General features: G+C 43.2%; 1 protein-coding gene across 5 annotated transcripts in view; it reads right to left on the bottom strand.

Annotated features, from left to right (window-relative positions):
• The window catches only part of LOC123769447 (uncharacterized), a 65,878-nt gene that overhangs the window by 16,627 nt on the left and 29,762 nt on the right, over positions 1–19,489 (bottom strand). For all 5 annotated transcript variants that reach the window (XM_045760552.2, XM_069308817.1, XM_069308821.1 and 2 more), the window contains exon 6: positions 13,151–13,340. In XM_045760552.2, coding sequence (XP_045616508.2) covers positions 13,151–13,340 — 190 coding nt within the window. The remainder of the gene's footprint in view (positions 1–13,150; positions 13,341–19,489) is intronic.

Below are 19,489 nucleotides of genomic sequence, written 5' to 3'. Positions count from 1 at the left end.
ACCTTCTCACCTAACTTGTTCCAACCGTCTACCACGGTTGTGTGTGTGTGTGTGTGTGTGTGTGTGTGTGTGTGTGTGTGTGTGTGTGTGTGTGTGTGTGTGTGTGTGTGTGTGTGTGTTCACCTAGTTGTATTCACCTAGTTGTGTTTGCGGGGGTGGAGCTTTGCTCTTTCGGCCCGCCTCTCAACTGTCAATCAACTGTTTACTAACTACACTAATTATGTGTGTGTGTGTGTGTGGGTGTGTGTGTGTTTGTGTGTTTGTGTGTGTGTGTGTTTGTGTGTGTGTGTTTGTGTGTGTGTGTTTGTGTGTGTGTGTGTTTGTGTGTGTGTGTTTGTGTGTGTGTGTGTGTGGGTGTTTGTGTGTTTGTGTGTGTGTGTGTGTGTGTTTGTGTGTGTGTGTTTGTGTGTGTGTGTTTGTGTGTGTGTGTTTGTGTGTGTGTGTGTGTTTGTGTGTGTTTGTGTGTGTGTTTGTGTGTGTGTTTGTGTGTAATTACCTAAGTGTAATTACCTAAGTGTAGTTACAGGATGAGAGCTACGCTCGTGGTGTCCCGTCTTCCCAGCACTCTTTGTCATATAACGCTTTGAAACTACTGACGGTCTTGGCCTCCACCACCTTCTCACTTAACTTGTTCCAACCGTCTACCACTCTATTTGCGAAGGTGAATTTTCTTATATTTCTTCGGCATCTGTGTTTAGCTAGTTTAAATCTATGACGTGTGTGTGTGTGTTTGTGTGTGTTTGTGTGTGGGTGTGTGTGTGTACTCACATAGTTGTGCTTGCTGGGGTTGAGCTCTGGCTCTTTGGTCCCGCCTCGCAACTGTCACTCAACTGGTGTACAGATTCCCGAGCCTACTGGACTCTTATCAAATTTACATTTGAAACGAACCCGTCCTCTTAAAAATAACGTCACTTTTCGCTCGTATGCACGCTATGGCCAAAAGTGGACGTAATTTGAAATGAAATTGACTCACAAAAGTGACGTAGTGTCCCGTTTTCTGTTTGAGTCGTCCAGCCTACTCGGAAAGGTTAGGAGAGGAAACTTTCAATTAACATTTTTCATAAAAATTTGAAACTTTATGAGAATTTCCTGCCCACCTAACCTACCAGAGGACCCTTAACTTACCGTTGTTGAAAAAAAACCCTGCAAATTTATTTTCATTTTCAAATTACGTCCACTTTCGGCCTTACGGGCAAACGGCCAAAAGCAACATTATTTTTAAGAGAACAGGTTGTTGAAACTGTGTATGGAGTCAGCCTCCACCACATCACTGCCTAATGCATTCCATCTGTTAACTACTCTGACACTGAAAAAGTTCTTTCTAACTGGTAGGTTGTGAGTAGGTCTAACTGGTAGGGTGTGTGTGTACTCAAGCACACACACACATTTTTACTTAATTACCTAAGTGAAGTTACAGGATGAACATTACTTCCATTGTGTAGTTTCTTCCCAGTAATCTTTGTCATGTGACATTTTGAAGCCCTAGTGTGTGTGCATTTTTGTGATCAGCTCTTATGAAGACTTGCATTATGTGGCAATGATATAGCCTGCTAAATTTCCAAAGTACTTCACATTCTTGATTTTACACTAAAAATAAATGCCAAGACAGCTGATAGCAGCCATCCTAAATAATGAGAAAAATTATATTTGTTAAAGTAAAAACTACTTTTTTTCCTGCCAGGAGAATGGTCACTGTTCCAACACAATATATAAATGACGAAGCAGCAAGTAAGAACTCCATTTTCAAGAACAAAATAGCCTTAAATTGTAATATCCTTATGAGCACAAATTGTGAAATGCAACCCTTGAGATCCCTTTTGCCGTGAGAAACATCTGGGTTAATGATATAAATACCAGTACTTCACTATGCAAGGCTGTCCAGATTAAATAGGCTCTGAACATAGCATACTGTTCTTCCTACCAGCCAACACATAGTCAGTCTTGGAAATCCCAATTTTAGCAAAATTTGTCAAGAAATAGTAGCATTTTATGGCTAAAATTTAGAATTGTTAAAAATTCAAGAAAAGGAAAATGACTACAAACCTAAATTATTTTTAAGATTTTGCTAAAACAAGTACAGTGTATACTGTACACAAATGACACTGAACATCAATCTTATGTAAAGATTATTTTTCAATCTGTAAAAGCATAATGAGACCTTAAAAGGCCCAATGAGATTTTGAAAGACACAATGAACATTGAAAACATCATAATTGTTCAGAATTGAGGTAGGAGAATTTTACATAGTAAATTAAATTTACTGAAAAATCAATTCAAAAGACTTAGATTCACAAAGAAAGAAGTGTGAATGCTATTTTTAGGTGGTCAGTACTGGTCAGAAATACACGAACATGATGTATAAGCCAAGGAGTACTGTACCTATAAGAAGCTATATTTAAAAATTCATCAGTACTGTAGTACTGTATTTACTACAGCTAGATGGCAGAAGGGGAAACACTACATGGCAACTACAGCATTCCAAGCCCTAATTCTAGTACAGTAATCAATATATAGTTTATGTAAATGTCCAAAAGCCTAATATAATATCACAAATTATGTAAATATTGACCAAACTATATAGTATTAGCCAAGAAAGTAATTATGAAAAGATGGTGACAAGCTGGGAAGACTACTGTTTGTAGCACAAGTATTAGCCAAAGAATGCTCCATTTCAAACTAAAAAGTAACAAGGAAATTGAAGGTTAAGATGTAGTGTGCAGTTACTGTGCTGAGCAGTAGACTGTGCTAGGGTAGTACAAGGAAATGGGGCAGTGGGTAGCAACATGTCATCTTGGCCTTACACACAAGGCTTGCACAATAAAGGTTTGTTATTCTCTGTCTTTCGGTGAGAATATTTTCATGCACTTTTGAAATGGACTTGCAGTTAATGCTAGGAATGACCATTCTACAAGCAGAGGAACATTACAAAAATAGTAACAATTATACATGTTTCAATGCCATGTCTTAAAATAAATTCAAGTAACAGATAAACTCTGAGGTAACTCATTTTGGGGAAACAGATTTCTATTGGGAGCAGCACACTGTCTGACTTGCAGTCTGCATGTAATTTACCTATTCTTATACTGCTTTCAAAAAGATCTTTTAGGTGGTCATCACTGATCTTTGATTACTATCAATGGCAGATAATGCTTACAACTTAAACCCACTTAGAACATCCTTATAATTTAGTACACAAAAGCAAATAGTGTCAAGAATGAATATCATGAGCATAAAAAGCCAGCGGTGAATGCAATGAAACACAATTTTCTGGGTGAATTCCGTAAGCTCTCTGGAGCTATTCTAAGCTGATATGCTTATATTACACAGTGGCATCAGTCAGTTCGATTGGAGTTCTAGCCTACCGGGGACCACAAGACAGAACCTGGCCCCCTTAGAGAGGCACGAGGAGCAATGACCTACAGAAACCCCCATGTGGTTGGAAGCATTCTATGTTTGCCATCTACCAGATTTGGCACTAAGAAAGGTAGACATCCCAAAACAGACTCCTGGTTAAAATTGCTACTGAACCAGAATTATCAAGCAGAACTCCACAATCTGAAAACAAACAAACAAGCATGATGTCACAACCGCCACCGTGCCGCTGTCTATGCAGCTTGCCCCTTCCCAAGAGAGGGAAGGGGGAGCACCAGACCCCTTGCGCCGGCGACCCAACCTCAGTTCAGAGGCTGAATATCAAAATGCAAAAACTGCCGACCGGAGGGAGAGGGTTGCCGGGGAACCTCCGGGACTCGCCCAGAAAATGTAGTTTCATTACATTCAAAGTAGGTTTTCTGTGGAGAGCCCCTCCTGCTTCCCAGAGCTACCTAACCCCAGAAAAAGTAAAGAGGGATTTACCCGGGAGGCGGCTGCCACTCGCATCTCAACTCGAAGCTGAGACAACTGGCTGCAACCTGCAACACAAAGCGACACACGCCCGACTAGCGCCACGAACATTAACACTTTCGTTCCTTAGTGACGGAGATGACGTCCACAAATAATTTTGCGGATGTTCCTTAGTAACGAAGGTGATGTCCAAAATTAAAATACAGTGCAACCTCGATTCAACGTACCCCAATTCAACGAATCTCCAGCTAGTTTGCACACTTTTCAGGCCGGATTTACTCACCCGGTTCGACGAACAATGGTTCGCCGAAGTGGGGGATGTTGGGATTTGCTTATGATGTCGAGATAGAGTTCACAGACTGGTGGAAAACTTTCCCATTCTATCACAGATTACAATTAATAATTCGCTCATATGACAAGTTCGATCACACAAGTGGACCACACAAGTGGTCCATAAGCTTACGATGTTGGGACAGAGTTCACAGAGTGGTGGAAAACTGTCTCGTTCTATCACAGATTACAATTAATAATTCCTTCATAAGACAAGTTGGATCACACAAGTGGACCACACAATAAGTGGTCCAAACACCAGCCAGAATGAAGTATAGTATATGAACCATATATATTAAGAATATGAACCAAACACCAGCCAGAATGGTCCACACAACAAGTGATGCATATTAACCAAACACCAGCCAGAGTGGTCCACACAATTTAATGACTGAGTTCAATGATTTTCGTTTACTGATTTGTGGCACACGTATCTTTGTAAATTAATTTAGAGGCTTAAGCGTGAATAGCTAGCTAATGTGTCGAAATCTTCTTATATACATTTTCAGTGATGAAACGACATGAGTGAGGGTGGACAAATAAGGGAATACTGTACAGTAAACCTCACTTTACAGTGAGGTTTCACTCACTTTCGTCTGTGTTGTCATAGTTCTGTGACCCATGACTTTGAACATTTTAAATTAATAAATCATTTCTAAAACTGGTGTTTTAATAACTCTTTATTATCCTAATTAAACTAAACTAAATAAAACCAAAAATATACTGTAATATGATAGATATCTGCTATTTGAGAAATTTTTCATGGTATTGGCGGCACAACTCCAGTACGAGTGGACGGGTCTAATCCGTGTGCACACAACACCATGTGGGTTTTGTTCAATTTCGTCGCCACAGTTCAGTGACCTACGGCTTTGAAATAATAAAATTAATAAATCAGTTCTAAAATAAGTATTTTTTATAGCTCTTTTTATCGTAATAATGTTGCTAAACTAAATATATAACCCAAAAATATATAATTTGATGTAAATCCAATATTTGAGAGAAATTTATGTTACTGGATCTGGCTTAAACACCAGCCTACTGTAGGGTGTATAGACCTAGTCTGCGTTCGTACAGTAGGCACTAAGTGCCCTTAGCTTTGTCTGCGATTGACGTATTTATCCGCCGGTGGAAGAATAATGTTGAAATTTACCATTTTTTTACTACAGCTGTATATGTTATACTGTACAACAAAATGTCTCAGGGGTTTACTAATAGTGCCTTATTAATGCCAAAAAATGAAGCAATATTTTGCAAGAACTAGTAGCAGAAAATCAACCAGCACGAGCACAGCCGTACCTAGCACAAGCACAACCGTACCCAGCACAAACACAACTGTACCCCAGCACGAGCACAGCTGTACCCAGCATGAGCACAGCCATACTCAGCACGAGCACAGCCGTACCCAGCACTGGTACAACAGCAGCCAGCACCAGCTCAGAAGCAGCTGAAGCAAACACAGCAGCAGCAGCGAGCACCAGCTCAGAAGCAGCTGAAGCAAACACAGCAGCAGCAGCGAGCACCAGCTCAGAAGCAGCTGAAGCAAACACAGCAGCAGCAGCGAGCACCAGCAAAGCTGATGCAAACATCTAAGAACATTGTGTGTGGCGTGTACAGTTAGAATAAGTGTTAAATTTAAGTATATAATGTTAGTGTTCAAATTAAGGATGCAGTACAGAAATTTTAGTGTAAAATAGTTTTCATAAACTGTATTGTAGTACTCAACATACAGTAGAACTACTTATCAATACAATGCTAACGGCATAATACAGTACAGTACCTATTTACTGTACAGCATTCACAACTCCATGAGAATTCAAGATGGACATAATTCCAACAATAAGGTAAATAACAACAGTAACACAGTATTTTTTAGTAGAGTAGTAATATATAGGTACAGCATGTAATATGATAATGCAATTTTTATTGTTTACAAGAAAAAAAAAGACACTGATGCAAATGCCTCTTGAAGGTCACCTCTTGCAATGAATCCAATGCTCCAACGCACCGGGGTTGGTCCCATATACATGTAGTGCGTTGAATCAAGGTTGTACTGTACAGTATTTGTTAAAATTCAAGTTTCTATATGATCTTCATGGGACTGGTTTTAAAATGTGCGCCAACATCTTCCCGTTCTATTGTAAACTGAGGTGAAAACCGAGGTGAGAAACTTGAAAAGAGTAAATATATTTGTGAGTAGGTGTTGCGAGTGTGCCAATGGGTGCTCGCTCACAGGTAACGCTTGGTCGACTTTTGGCTTTTCTGCAGGTGAGGTGCGTCAAGCTTTTGGACCTTATAAGCATATACCCCTGTAAGAAATCTATTGTGAACAGATTGATACCAAAATGAAAGACGTAGCACAAGAATTAAGGTAACAAAAGTGAAAAAAGTATACACATTTTATTGCTCTTGCGTGCTCACGGGTAACGCTCAGCCGATTTTAGGGTTTGATGCGGGGTGGCACGTCAGGCGTTTGGACCTTATATGCATATATTCCTGTAGGGAATTCTATTGTGAACATTTTGACACCAAAATGTACAATGAACGACGTACAATGAAAATTGAGGTGATAAAACTGAAAAGAGTATACACATTTAAGTGTTTCCGCTTGCTCGCGGGAAATGCCCGGGCCACCTTGGGGTTGTCTGGCGTGCGCACGCCCAGAACGCGAAAGTGTTAACAAGGAAACAGGCGGCTAGGACTCTTTCAAAATCCCCGCGCCCGAATGATAGACCAAGATATATTACCAAAAACAGCAGCTAAAGCAACACATTTGCGAATGTCTTGGGCATGAAGATAGACCGCAGGCTAGCTGGAACAAATAATCCTGTGGACGACCTGGGAGACCCGAGCCCTGGAGCAAGGAAGAAGGGAAACCAGGTCAACCCAAAGCATGTCCCAGGTCACAGAGGCCGTGGCGCATAAATAACAGTGAAGAGTCGCAACCGGACACAACACATGATGCACCCCCAGCTGAACCAACCAAGCATCAACCACCCAAGGACCCCTCTGAAAAGCTGCCATTTCATTCTTCGCCAGAAAAGAAGGAGACGGCTGCAACCGAACAAACCTACCACCAGGGACCGAAAGAGCAAAAAACCCTGCACTGGAGGAGAGCATGAAGTTCCCTGACCTGACCCCCAGAAGCAAATACCAACAAGAAAAGAGCCTTGTCAAAACAATCCTGAACCAAAGGAGCCATCACAAACCTACGAAAAGAGAGAAAAGACAGCACCCAGTCCAACGACCAGGATGGCTCAGTGCATGAGCAGGCCAGAGGTGAAACAACGCGCAAGACAGCTTAAGAAATAGGGCTAAAGTGACATCCACCTATAGATCCACCACCACATCCATTATGAGACCATTGAGTGAGTAAGAGTGTGGCCAGAAGCGCATGCCAACCGCCTCCCCCTCACCTCACTCAGGTTGCTGGGTCCTAGGATATTCTTAAGGAGGTAAGAGTGTCAGTAATGCATTGTCTTGATTGGGTGTCTTAGTGGTGATAAGTGTAGTCTGATCCAGGAAGCCAGTGCATGGTTGAGGATGAGTGGATTGGTGGGTTGATTAATTCAATGTTAAATAATAACTTTATAAAATGTCAGTAAGTGCAGAACTAGTATTCGATTGCTGGAAATGGAAATAGTTTGATTCAATAAATTTCTAAGTATAGAATAACAAGTTTGAGTTTTGTTCAGTCCTCATTTTAAATCAATGTCCCATGACAGAGTATTATAAGATGATCAGTGATACAGATCTCTCAAGTAAAACTAGAGTTAAGACTAGAGATACCAGATGGAAAAGTGAGAGATAATAAGAGTGAGGCATCGTGAGATGTGAGTGAGGCTTGGGTGAGGTTCGCCTCACCCAGCAGGTTGTCGGCTGGTCTCTCAGACCTTAAGCAGTTTTCTGTCACATTGCTTAAGTGGAGTTAAGATTTTGATGACAATGACGGGTGGTGGCAGCAAAGAATGCAAAGTAGTATTTTTTAAAGTAAAATTAACATTTGTATAACATCAGTCTACTCTCTCTATTCCTACTCCTCCTTCATTCCTTCTCTCCTCCTACCTCCACTCTTCCCGTTCGCTTTCCGTTTTCTATTCCCGGTCACCTCCCTTTACCTTAGTACCCCTTCAACCTTATCCATGTTCTATCCACCCATCCTTCATCCCTCTGCAATTTCCTTATCTTCATCCCTTATTCCTTTCTTCCTTACTTTGCTTTACTTTCTCACCACTACAGAGTAGATTGAAAACACCCGTTATTACACCGAACGCAAGCAGGAGTGGCTCTGCCAGCGCCGCACGATACGAGGCAACAGTATTCAGCATAAGATGACGATCCCGAAACAACCAGGAGAGAAAGGACAAGACAACCCGATCCAAAACCGAAGAGACAAAAAATAACGAAATTACCGCCAGAAGACTTCATACTGCCGCCGAGACAAAAATCGCATGTGGGACACGGAAAGAAAGACCAGACGCGAAGATTGGAGAAGATCGAACCAGCCATGTATCGGACAGGACTGATCTGCCGAAAGAGGTGGAGCCGTAGAAAAGTCCCCGGGTTTGGACACCTGCAAGCAGTGCCAGAAACCAAGGCTGGGCAACTGAACGAGTCGGCGTCTACCGTCCATTCCATGGACAGGGGAATGAACCGGGACAAGTCATCCGCCAGGACGCTGGACACCCCCTGGATGTGAACCGCCAGGAGAGCCAAACCCCGAAAACTCAGCAGACGAGTCACCCAAAGTGACCAGCTTTGAAGAGCCAAGGACTGCATCTAACCCCCTCGGTTTAGGCAATGAATTACGAGCACAGTCCGAATGGAGCTGGCTCGTCGATCCGCGAGCGACATGAACTCTCCAAAGTGACATCCATTCTGCTGTGACCTCCCGCACCATGTTTTGAGTCCGATGGAGGAACGGACTCCATCCTCCCCCCTGGCCAGCCTGGTGAGCACTGGTCACAAAACCCCAGCCAAGATACGACACATCCGTGAACACATCGAGTGAGGGCTCGGGGGGGTGCCATGACACTGAACCCTGAAAAACCCGTAGAGGAAGCCGGCGACGCAGCAGCAGCAGACACACAGCCCCAGAGACTAAATCCAACGATCACGAGAGCAGCAGAAAGGACGTCCCCAAAGGAACCAGAACAGTCGCTGAAGCTAGACCCGACCCGGCGGGTAAACCAGCACCCTCCTTCCTTCCTCCTGGGGAGCTGTGCAGACAGCAGCATGGCGGCGGTTGTGACATCATGCTTGTTTTCAGATTGTGGAGTTATGCTTAATAGTTCAGTTTTTGGTAGCAATTTTAAACAGGTGTAGTCTGTTTTGGGATGCCTACCTTTCTGGGTGCCTAATCTGGTAGATGGTAAACACAGAATGCCTCCAACCATATGGGGGTTTCTATAGGCCACTGCTCCTCATGCCTCTCTAAGGGGGCCAGGTTCTGGTTTGTGGTCCCCTGTAGGCTAGAACTCCAATCAAATTGACTAATGCCACAGTCTAATACTGTATATGCATATCAGCCCGGAATAGCTCCGGGGAGCCAGAGGGGCTCTCCATAGAAAATATATACACTTTTATAAATTCATTCATAGTATTCAGTGATAACCAATAAAGTACTCCTTAGAAGCAGTTTAAGTTTAAGGTATTCAAGTTGTTGGCATAACTAAAACCTGAGATACTTCCAGGGCAATGCTCTGCTGCTAGAAGGAAATAAACTAAAGTTTTAGTTTAGTTTGAGAAAAGGGGCCCATAAAAAAAAGCTCAATAAAACTGTGCAACTAATGCTTCAAACAAAGTGCAATGTATGTCTGAGAACGTTGGAGATATTTTTGTTTTGATAATATAGAACCTTAAAGAACCCGGCCCCATCACAAACACCCTTAAATAACCTGGTTCCATTGCAAATATTAAATATAACTGTAAAAATTACATAATATTAAAGGTAAGTAACATTTCTGTAAGCTAAAAAATATAATTAGCTATAATATGCATTTACATCACATATAAAACACCACACTTATAAAAGCAATTTCCTGTATACATTTATCTTCATTGTGAAACTCACTAGAAAGAGCTTTGGGACAAGGCAAAAACATTAATAAAATAGATTTCATAAGTGTCATATTTTATAAATCGTCAAATAGTGGAATTAGAGCTATGAATATGTATATATAAAATTACTATAACAAATTCAAAGCAACTGCCCCAATTTGGAACTGGAGTCGAGTCCACAACCCTGTAGCATCTTACCGCTGCCTTATTTTTTGGAGCCTGGTATAATGTGAGCAGTTAAGGTGATGAGGTGGTGTGGCTAGATGTTAAAAATGTGATGGATTTGAAGCCCAGTTTGATGCAAGTGTTTGCACACATTTACATATATTCTGTATGAATGGTGTATTTATTATACACTTATGCAAACACGAATTAGGTGTAACCAAAATGGTACGAGACTAAATATACCATGGGGTACAAAGGAAAGTGTATTTTCTGAAAGGTTGACTGATTTATCAAAACTTGACATCTTAAAGGGTATTACTTTCTAGTACAATGTGCACTTCACAATGCAGCATTGATGAACCACAAATTTGTTAAGGTCAATCAATTGACCTTTCTTTCACATTGCTTCTCTGAAGCACTGTAAAATAATTATCTGCAAGCACCCTGGTTCACTATTTGAATTTGCAGAACAAATTCTTTGTGCATTAGGCCATCATTACAAACTGTGCTAGGGACAACAGGAATGGCTGCATGCTCTCTAGTACTACACAGCAATGAGAAATGGTGCTTCATCTTTTCATTGGCAGAATCCTGAGACCTGTAGCATGTTCAAATATTTTTTAACTTTTTGCAACCCTTAGCATATGTACATGAAAATCAATCTCAAGAGTTTAATCAGCACAGCCTAACATGTACATAAATGTACATATATGTACAGTGGAACCTCGGTTTACGAATTCCCCGGATTACAATTTTTTCTGTATACAAAGTCAATTTCCTAGTAAAATTTGACTCTGTGTACGACGTTCGCCTCAGAATACGAGTGTTTGTTGATACATGTATGGGTCGAATGCATGGGTTCTGCTGGGTGCAAGGCGAGGCATGCTCAGTTTACCAGGTATCCCACCTAGTAACAGCCGTGCTTGAATTCTTGTGAAGAACTTAATTTTTTTTCTGTTTTTTTGGTAACTGAATATAAAAGTTCTTATTATATATCACTCATTAATTAAGAAAATGTGTGCAGTATGGGAAGAACTGCAAAGCTTTACTGAAAAGACTCACCCAGATAAAGATGCAGCAGGCAGCTGCATTAACCTTTTAAATGACAATGTGATGTTTCACTACAGACAAGTGTTAAAACATTGGGAAAAACAAGTGTCTATAGACAGATTCTTAGTAAGACAAGCAAGCTGTGAGCCACAACCAGGTTCTAGTGGTATGCCTATAAAACGTGGGAGAGAGTGTACCCTAAAAATGTCATCACTGCCTGATGTTATAAAGGAAGGGGATGCCCCTTCCAAACATTAACACCTCTCCTCATCCTCCTCCCGCCCCCCTCCTCACCATCTTCCATATGCCAAGAAGAGTCCTCAATAAAGGTAAGGTATAGTAAAAACTATGAGTAGTATTTTGTATAAAATGAATTTAAATTATTACATTATTTCTTATGGGAAAATTCGTTTGTTTAAAAAAATTTGGTGTACGAACCATCTCTTGTATCGGATTAAATTCGTAAATCAAAGTGCCACTGTATACACACACACGCATTATTGAGTACCTGTACTTCTAAGATAAATTAGGCTATGGCACTATTATGCAACACCAGGATTTAACGAGTGCAGACTAATCATTTGCTCAATTATCAAGAACACCATCTTGATATCTTGGCGGCCTAGTCTAAAGCATCTTAAAGAACAATGCATCCCATCAATGAAATTTCAAAATTTCCTCATGGGATTAATGTTCGTGTTGCTCTACCTGTATACTTCTTGTGGATTCTACAATATAATCGATAAAATAAAATAATAATTGTTTAATCATACCATAATATACCTCAAATTCTAAATATTCTAAATTAAACTGAATGTATTATACCTCTGTGCTAAAAGCAAAATGGTAATAAATGAATTTATAGACAAATAAAAAACGGTTGTAGACAATTCTAAACATTAAATAATGACGAATACTCCATTAAATGTTGTGTGTAAGTATCTAAATGATCTAACATCTGTCTATGACAACAAAATGATGGTGGGAATCATAACTAAGGGTTACTGCTTTCTTTTTACTTGCAATAATAATGTCATGAAATTTTCTTAGGCCTCTCAAGAACAATATTTAATGTAGTAACAAGTGGAAATATATGTACGGTATAGTTATAAGCAAATGTATAGATGTTCTAATTATATGTGGAAAAATCAAAGGAGGATATATGTGACTTCATGTTACTTATTTTTTTTAACATCTCAATATTCACATACGCAATTACACATCAATCCAGACCATCTTTGTAAACAAGAAACCATTCTTTTTGTTTAATGGCAGGTAGAGGTTCTGTATTGCTTACAGAAATTGTGAAAAATGTATTATTTGTTGGGTTATTTTTATGAATATCCCTTCTATTAATATATAAAATAAATTTATTGATATTACAGCAAAGAACTGAATGCAAGCTCTTTCAAATTATGCAAAAATAGTGAAATCTAAGACAATCCTAGGAATATTACTTTGTGTGTGTTAGTACTGTACTGTATGAAATTTATCTGAAAAAAAAAAAAAGAACATGAACCCCTGGGGATGACAACTATTGTACAGTACTTAAATCATTTAATATACTGTACTCTAAAATGATATGAATGTTAGAAATATTTGCTGCTATTTGGTGTGGTCCAATGGCCTCTACTCCATACACCAAACTAATCTCTCAACTATTTTTACAAATCTAAGAGCATTAAGCAGCTATACGACATACCTAGCTGTGTCCTGAGTACGTGGAGAACGTCTGCGTGGGATGGCTTCATCTGGGACATCTTGGTAGAAAACTTCAGACACATCGGCCGATCTAGTCTTGGTAGAGCGGACAATACGACTTGCTGATGACCCCCGAGGCTTGTATGCTGCATCACTCTCTGCACGAATACGTGGCTCACCCTCGTATGACCCTGAAATACATTAAGTACAAATATTTCTATGAATCAATACATGGCAAAAATAACATTACGGTTAAAATTTCAAACAAAGGCTTCCAATAACTTGATGAAGAGCTGCACTAGATAACATGTACTTTTATATAATATAAATAAAAAACCAGCATTCAATGTAATGAAACGCCATTTTCTGGGTGAGCCCCGGAGGCTCCCTGAAGCTATCCAAACTGACATGTGCAATATTTGTTTGGGGGTCATCAGTCATGAGAGTTCTTTATGCCTACCAGGAACCTTGAACCAGAACCTGTTTCTCTCTGAGAGATGCAGGGAGCAATGGCCTATGAACACTTTACATTTACAGTATGTCATACATGCCACCAACAGGGAGGGGGGGGCTCAGACCCCCAAGCTGGTGAAAAATTGCTACCTATGTCCGAACAGAGCAAAATTACACTCTCAAAAAAACAAAAAAAACAATAAGCAACATGTCATCCAACTAGCACTCTCGCTCGTTAGTGCCCCCCCCCCCCACTTCCATGGGGGAAGAGTAGCCGGTGGCTCGCCCCTCAGTTCTAAAATGATGAAGCCGCTGACCGGAGGGAGGGAGGGTGTCAGGGAGACTTCGGGGCTCGCCCAGAAAATGGCGTTTCATTTCAACCAACTCTGGTCTGCTGTGTGAAGCTCCGTCGGCTCCCTGAAGCTAACTACCCACAGATTAGTAAAAGAGGGACTTACCCAGGAGGCAGCAGCACCGCAGATCTCACAACGAAAAAGAGACAACCAGCTGTGACAGATGTCCCAGCACAACACACGGCCAGAGCCTACCTGGTGGCCAGGACCCTGTTTGACCTCCAAAACCCCAGTGCCCGAATGTCAACCCAAGACATATTACTAAAGACCACAGCCAAAGTCGCATACTTCCACACATCATGGGCATGAGGGTAGACCGCAGACTGACTAGACGTGATGACACTGCGGACAACTTGAGACACACGAGCCCTGGAACAGGGAACCAGGGAAACCAGATCCACCCAGAGAGCATCCAATGTCACCGAACCAATGGCCCGCATGTAGCGATGTAAAGCCGCTACTGGACATAATACATGATGCACCCCCGGCCGAACCAACCAAATATCCACAACAAACAGACCCCCTCTGGAAGCTAGACGTCTCATTCTTCGCCGGAAAAGAAGGAGAGAGCTGCAAACGAACAAAATGACCACCAGGACCAAAAGGACAAAAACCCCATCGCTGGAAAAGAGCATCAAGCTCCCCCTGCCCCAGAGGCCAAAGCCAATAAAAACAAGGCTTTCATAAAACAATCTCGAACTGAATGGGCCACTACAAACCGAGGGGAAGAAAGAAAGAGAGAGCTCCTGGTCCAAAGACCAAGAGAGCTCAGGCGGCGCATCAGCAGGACGGAGGTGAAAAAACACACGAGAGAGCTTGCAGAACAGAGCAAATATAACATGCACCCCAAATGCAAGCTGTAGCGGCTCCACCAACACCACACAATAAAAAGTGACAGCATTCGGCACGTGATGCCGGGCTAGAAAGAGCAGAGATAGAGAGAGAGAATAAAAAGAACCTTAACCGACACAGACGCCACCCTACAAAAGGAAAGGAAATGGTGGTAAGACCAACAGGAGACTTCATACTGTCGCTGAGACGAAGACCGCAGGCAGGACACCATCCAGGAAGCCAACTGATCACCATATAAGTGGCGTTACACCCACGTCAGAAAAACCAGATGTGAAGAGTGGAAGAGTAAGTCGAACCAGGAGGTACCTCACCAGCCCGACCTGCTGAGAGGTGGAGCCGCATAAAAATTCCTGGGTTCAGACACTGAGCAAGCAGTGCCTGAAACTAAGGCTGGGTCGGCCACCATAGGGCCAGGAGAAGCACTCTTCCCCTGAAAAGATTCGAACCGAGCCAGAACCCTGAGTACCAACCGGACCAGTGGATAAAGGTATCAGAACCCACACCTCGAATAGTCCTGCCAGAAAGTGTACACTGCGAGAGCCTCGCAGTCGGGAAACGGCACCATGTACAATGGGAGACGCCGAGACTATGGCAACACGAAGAGGTTCATTTCTGGGGGCCTGTATCTCCGATAAAGCCAAACAAAGAAGCAAGCGACAACTGTCCACTCCATGGAATAGAGAATGAGGTGAGTGAACCCCAGGGAAGCAGTCTGAATGGAGCTGGATCACAGAGCCCCGAGGAAGCTGAATCCCCCGCAGCACAAGCCACATGGCCGCAAGCTCCCGCACCGTGCTGTAAGCTCGATGGAAGAATGACACCAAACGACCCTGGCCGGCCTGATGAGCGCTGGTTGCAAAACTCCAGCCAAGAGATGAGACCTCTGTGAACGCGTTGAATGAGGAAAGGGGAAGGCGCCATGGCACCGAAACCCGAAAAACCTGAAGAGGAACCCAGAGACTCGGCAACCGAAGCAAGGACCCCCAGGGCACGAACCCAGCAGCCGTAAGAGTGGCAAAAGGGGCTGCCCCGAAGATACCAGAACAGCCAAACTCTGCCCAGTGGGTAAACCAAAACGGCAAAGTTCAGTCTCCCGCACAACTGCTCAAGCAACCGTCGAATGACCCGGGTTGCCCCTCATAAACAGGTGAAGGTGGGACCGCAATTTGAGCAATGTTGCAGGGGAGAGAGAGAGAGAGAGAGACGCCGTCTGTGAATCCCACATGAGGCCCAGCCAAGGCCGAACTTGGGACTGAACCAACTGGGACTTCCTCCAAATCACCAGGAACCCAAATCCAGCAAACTGGGAAAGAACCAGATCCCTGGCAAGCAGACACGCAGTTCAGCTGGGAGCCCACACCAACCAGTCATCACGGTATGCGAGAACCCGAAGACCTAGCAGACGCAGACAGGCCCTGGTTAGATGCGTGAAAATGCAAAGTGCCAGATTCAAGCTGAATGGAAGGCAACAAAAGTGCCCGATGAACAAGAACGTGCCAATAAACGCCCCTGAGGTCCAGAAACTGGGCAACACTGTCCTTCGGAAATAACAGAGGACAGAACCCACCACACACACAATGAGAGTACAACGTTGCTACAACTTCCAAACAAGTTTTAACGACATTCTTATACGTCATAAAAATGTTATACAGTACCAAGATGTAACAACTTTATTACAAATTGTAACAAGTGAAAAATAGGGCCAGTTACATTTTGTGTTTGCAGGGAACAGAGACGAAGCCTGCAGAGCCAGGGCCCAAGCCGAATCCAAAGAAAGAGCAAGGATAGACTGCCAACACGTGAGGCGAGAGGTGAAAAAGAGAAACCGCCTCCCGAAGGATCGGAGTAAACAGCTTCAGCAGAGCAGACGACGCCTCAGCAGCCGAAACCAGAAACCCCAGCCAAATGCCTCTCACTCAATGCCCCCACATCCTCCATAGCCAATCCGTAGACAGTTCCAGAAGACTGAAGAAGCGCAAGACCGAGGCCAAATGACCACGAGTCCGCAGGTCATCAGCCGCCAAAGCAGCCAAAAGTGGGAACCTGAGCATGTAACTGCACCAGACCTACATCATGAGAGAGCACAGGGGGTGGAGAGGCACTCATTGAGGAACTCAAGGGAGCCCCCCACGAACACCTGCAACACCGAAGTAATCTTTCGCCACCGAAGTATGCAGATATGACAAAACCCGCGCCAAGCTCCAAGAGAAAAGAAAGGGCAGTCTGCTAGCCAGGAAGACTCCAGAACCTTATAACACACCCAATACAGGAAAGGAGAACCGAACTCAAAGGAAGCCGGATCTATTGTAGAAGCATAACCCGGGTCTTGTGTGAGGTACACACCAAGGGCCTCCCGAACCTCCGCAGAGGAAATACGAGAGGAAGGAAACATCTGGAAGGGCGAATCAGAGGAACCAAAAGGCACCCGGAAACAAACCCTAAGGGGAGCTGCACCCAACTCAAATTCATACAGGGAAGGAGGATATGAAGACCCCCACCCCTGCCCAGAAGGCACAAGAGCCCAAGCAGGATCAAAAGGAGTTCAAGCACTCAAGGCAGACTCCCCCCAAGTTAGGGGTTAGGAACCCCTAACACAGGCATTGGGGCAGAGCCCTCATCTCCATCCACCACCCCAGAAGGAAAGGTGGGAGTCCTGGGGAAAAGCTTCAAAGAAGTGACTGCTGGGGTGACCCAGAAACTTTGGCGGGGAAATCCGGCTCAACCACCTCCACACCCGAATCAGAAGGGGCAATCCCTGAAACCAACTGAACCTCATCTCAAGCTAAACTCCGCCCTGACTTCAAAATCCTCAGACGTTTGGGAGCCGGAAGCATGGGGGCGCGAATGGAACCAAGGCCGAAACAACCAACGTTTCCCAAATCCTTGTCCCTAAAATCCAAGCAGGGCCGTTCCAGGGCTTCCAACTGGGCGACTAACCTGGCTCATTGCAACAAAGAGAATCTAGCATGCAATGCAGCTGCCACCTGACCCCTAAGATCTTTTAATAAAGAATGGGTAAATTGAAGCACAAGCGGAGAACAAGTCTCACAAGACTTGTGGGTCATAGGTGTCACCAACCCAACATGCAGCATGATGGAGGCAGTACAGATGATCATCAGCCTGAGGCAGGGGCAACAAACAGCCCTCGACATTGCACAAGGTAAAAGAGGCCTCAGAAAACATGTCCATGTTATCCGAGCCCAATGGGGTTTTCCAGGGCCCATAGGGTAAGTAAGCCTTATAGGAAGCCCAGGCACTGGGCTAGCTTAGCTGGTTGAGCCCCTGTCCAATAGCAAGCAAATTGACCACCAGTAGCAGTCGTGAAACCTCGGGAGCAACAGAGGACAACTAGCACAACTTAATCATACCTAATAAAGAAGCTAGGCAGACCTCCTCCATAAACAAAAACAAAAATGCTAGAAAGAAAACAAGAACCCCCGAAGTCACACAAACAAACAAACTGGCAGCCAGAGAGAATCGTTGGCTGCCATGTGTGCATGCTGCGCTGGCCACAGTGCGCCCTGCCCAGCAAAAACACTCCCAACCCAGGGCAAGACGGACAGCCCAAAACCCCCGACTGACCCCAAGGGTGAAGCCATTGCCAAGCGATGAAGACCTCAAAAGGGAGCGAGTCCTGAATGCCCAGAGAGCACCTAAAGAAGGTCCCTATAGGCACATGCTGCTCTACTCACAAAGAACACCTGGCCACCACACCACACACCAAGCTGGTACAGCCACACAGGGCAAAATCCAGAACAGGAAAGTGAGGCCAGAGGTGACATTTGACCGCCGTCCACATCAGTCGTGAACTGAGGGGTGAGCCGCCAGCTACACCTTCCCCATCAGTGGGGGGTTGGGGCTAATGAACTGGAGTGCTAGTTGGATGACGTGTTGCTTGTTGGTTTGATTTTTTGGGGAGTTATTTTGCTCTGTTCAGACGTAGGTAGCAATTTTCGCCAGCTTGGGGTCTGTTTTGTTTCGCCTATCTTTCTGGATGCCCTTCCCTGTTAATGACAAGTATGACATACTTTAAATGAGAAGTACTAATAGGCCATTGCTCCCTGCACCTCTCTGAGGGGACCAGGTTCTCGGCATAAAGAACTCCCGTGACTGATGACCCCAAACTAATACCGCAAATGTCAGTTTGGATAGTTTCAGGGAGCCGACAGAGCTCTCCACAGAAAATCATTTCTTTTTTTGTGAATTATATTTTTGTAGTGAACTTGCTAATGCTATATTGTTCCTTTTTATGAAGCCTAATGCACTTGATGTAGTTAATATAGTCAAGAAAAGAGGTATGTTTGCCAATCTAAATTAAAATAAGACTGATAAGAAGATACTGTACATACAGACAACCTGCTATTAACCACTGTAATGCGCAGAGTGCCCTAAGGCGCTCTGAGGGTTGTGGTATTTTTTTTAATTAGGCTATATTTTAATGTTTTCATCACCTCGTGTTTTGAAATGAAAATAGTTGAGTTTGGAAACATTTTGACATTAACTTTACCTGAACATTTATAAAAACAACATAAATGTGTCCTTGACAATTGCAGTATGAAGTTTTTGCCGAAACCAGGTGCGCAGTGCAATGCTTAAAAGATCTATTACATACATGTATCTCAATCAAGCTAATTTTTTAAAACTATCATAATAATAGCATTTTGGAAATCTGACACCAATGA

This window comes from Procambarus clarkii, chromosome 63 (assembly GCF_040958095.1).
Source record: "Procambarus clarkii isolate CNS0578487 chromosome 63, FALCON_Pclarkii_2.0, whole genome shotgun sequence".
In the NCBI taxonomy this organism is placed as follows: Eukaryota; Metazoa; Arthropoda; class Malacostraca; order Decapoda; family Cambaridae; genus Procambarus; species Procambarus clarkii.
This window is presented reverse-complemented; position numbering and strand designations above follow the sequence as displayed.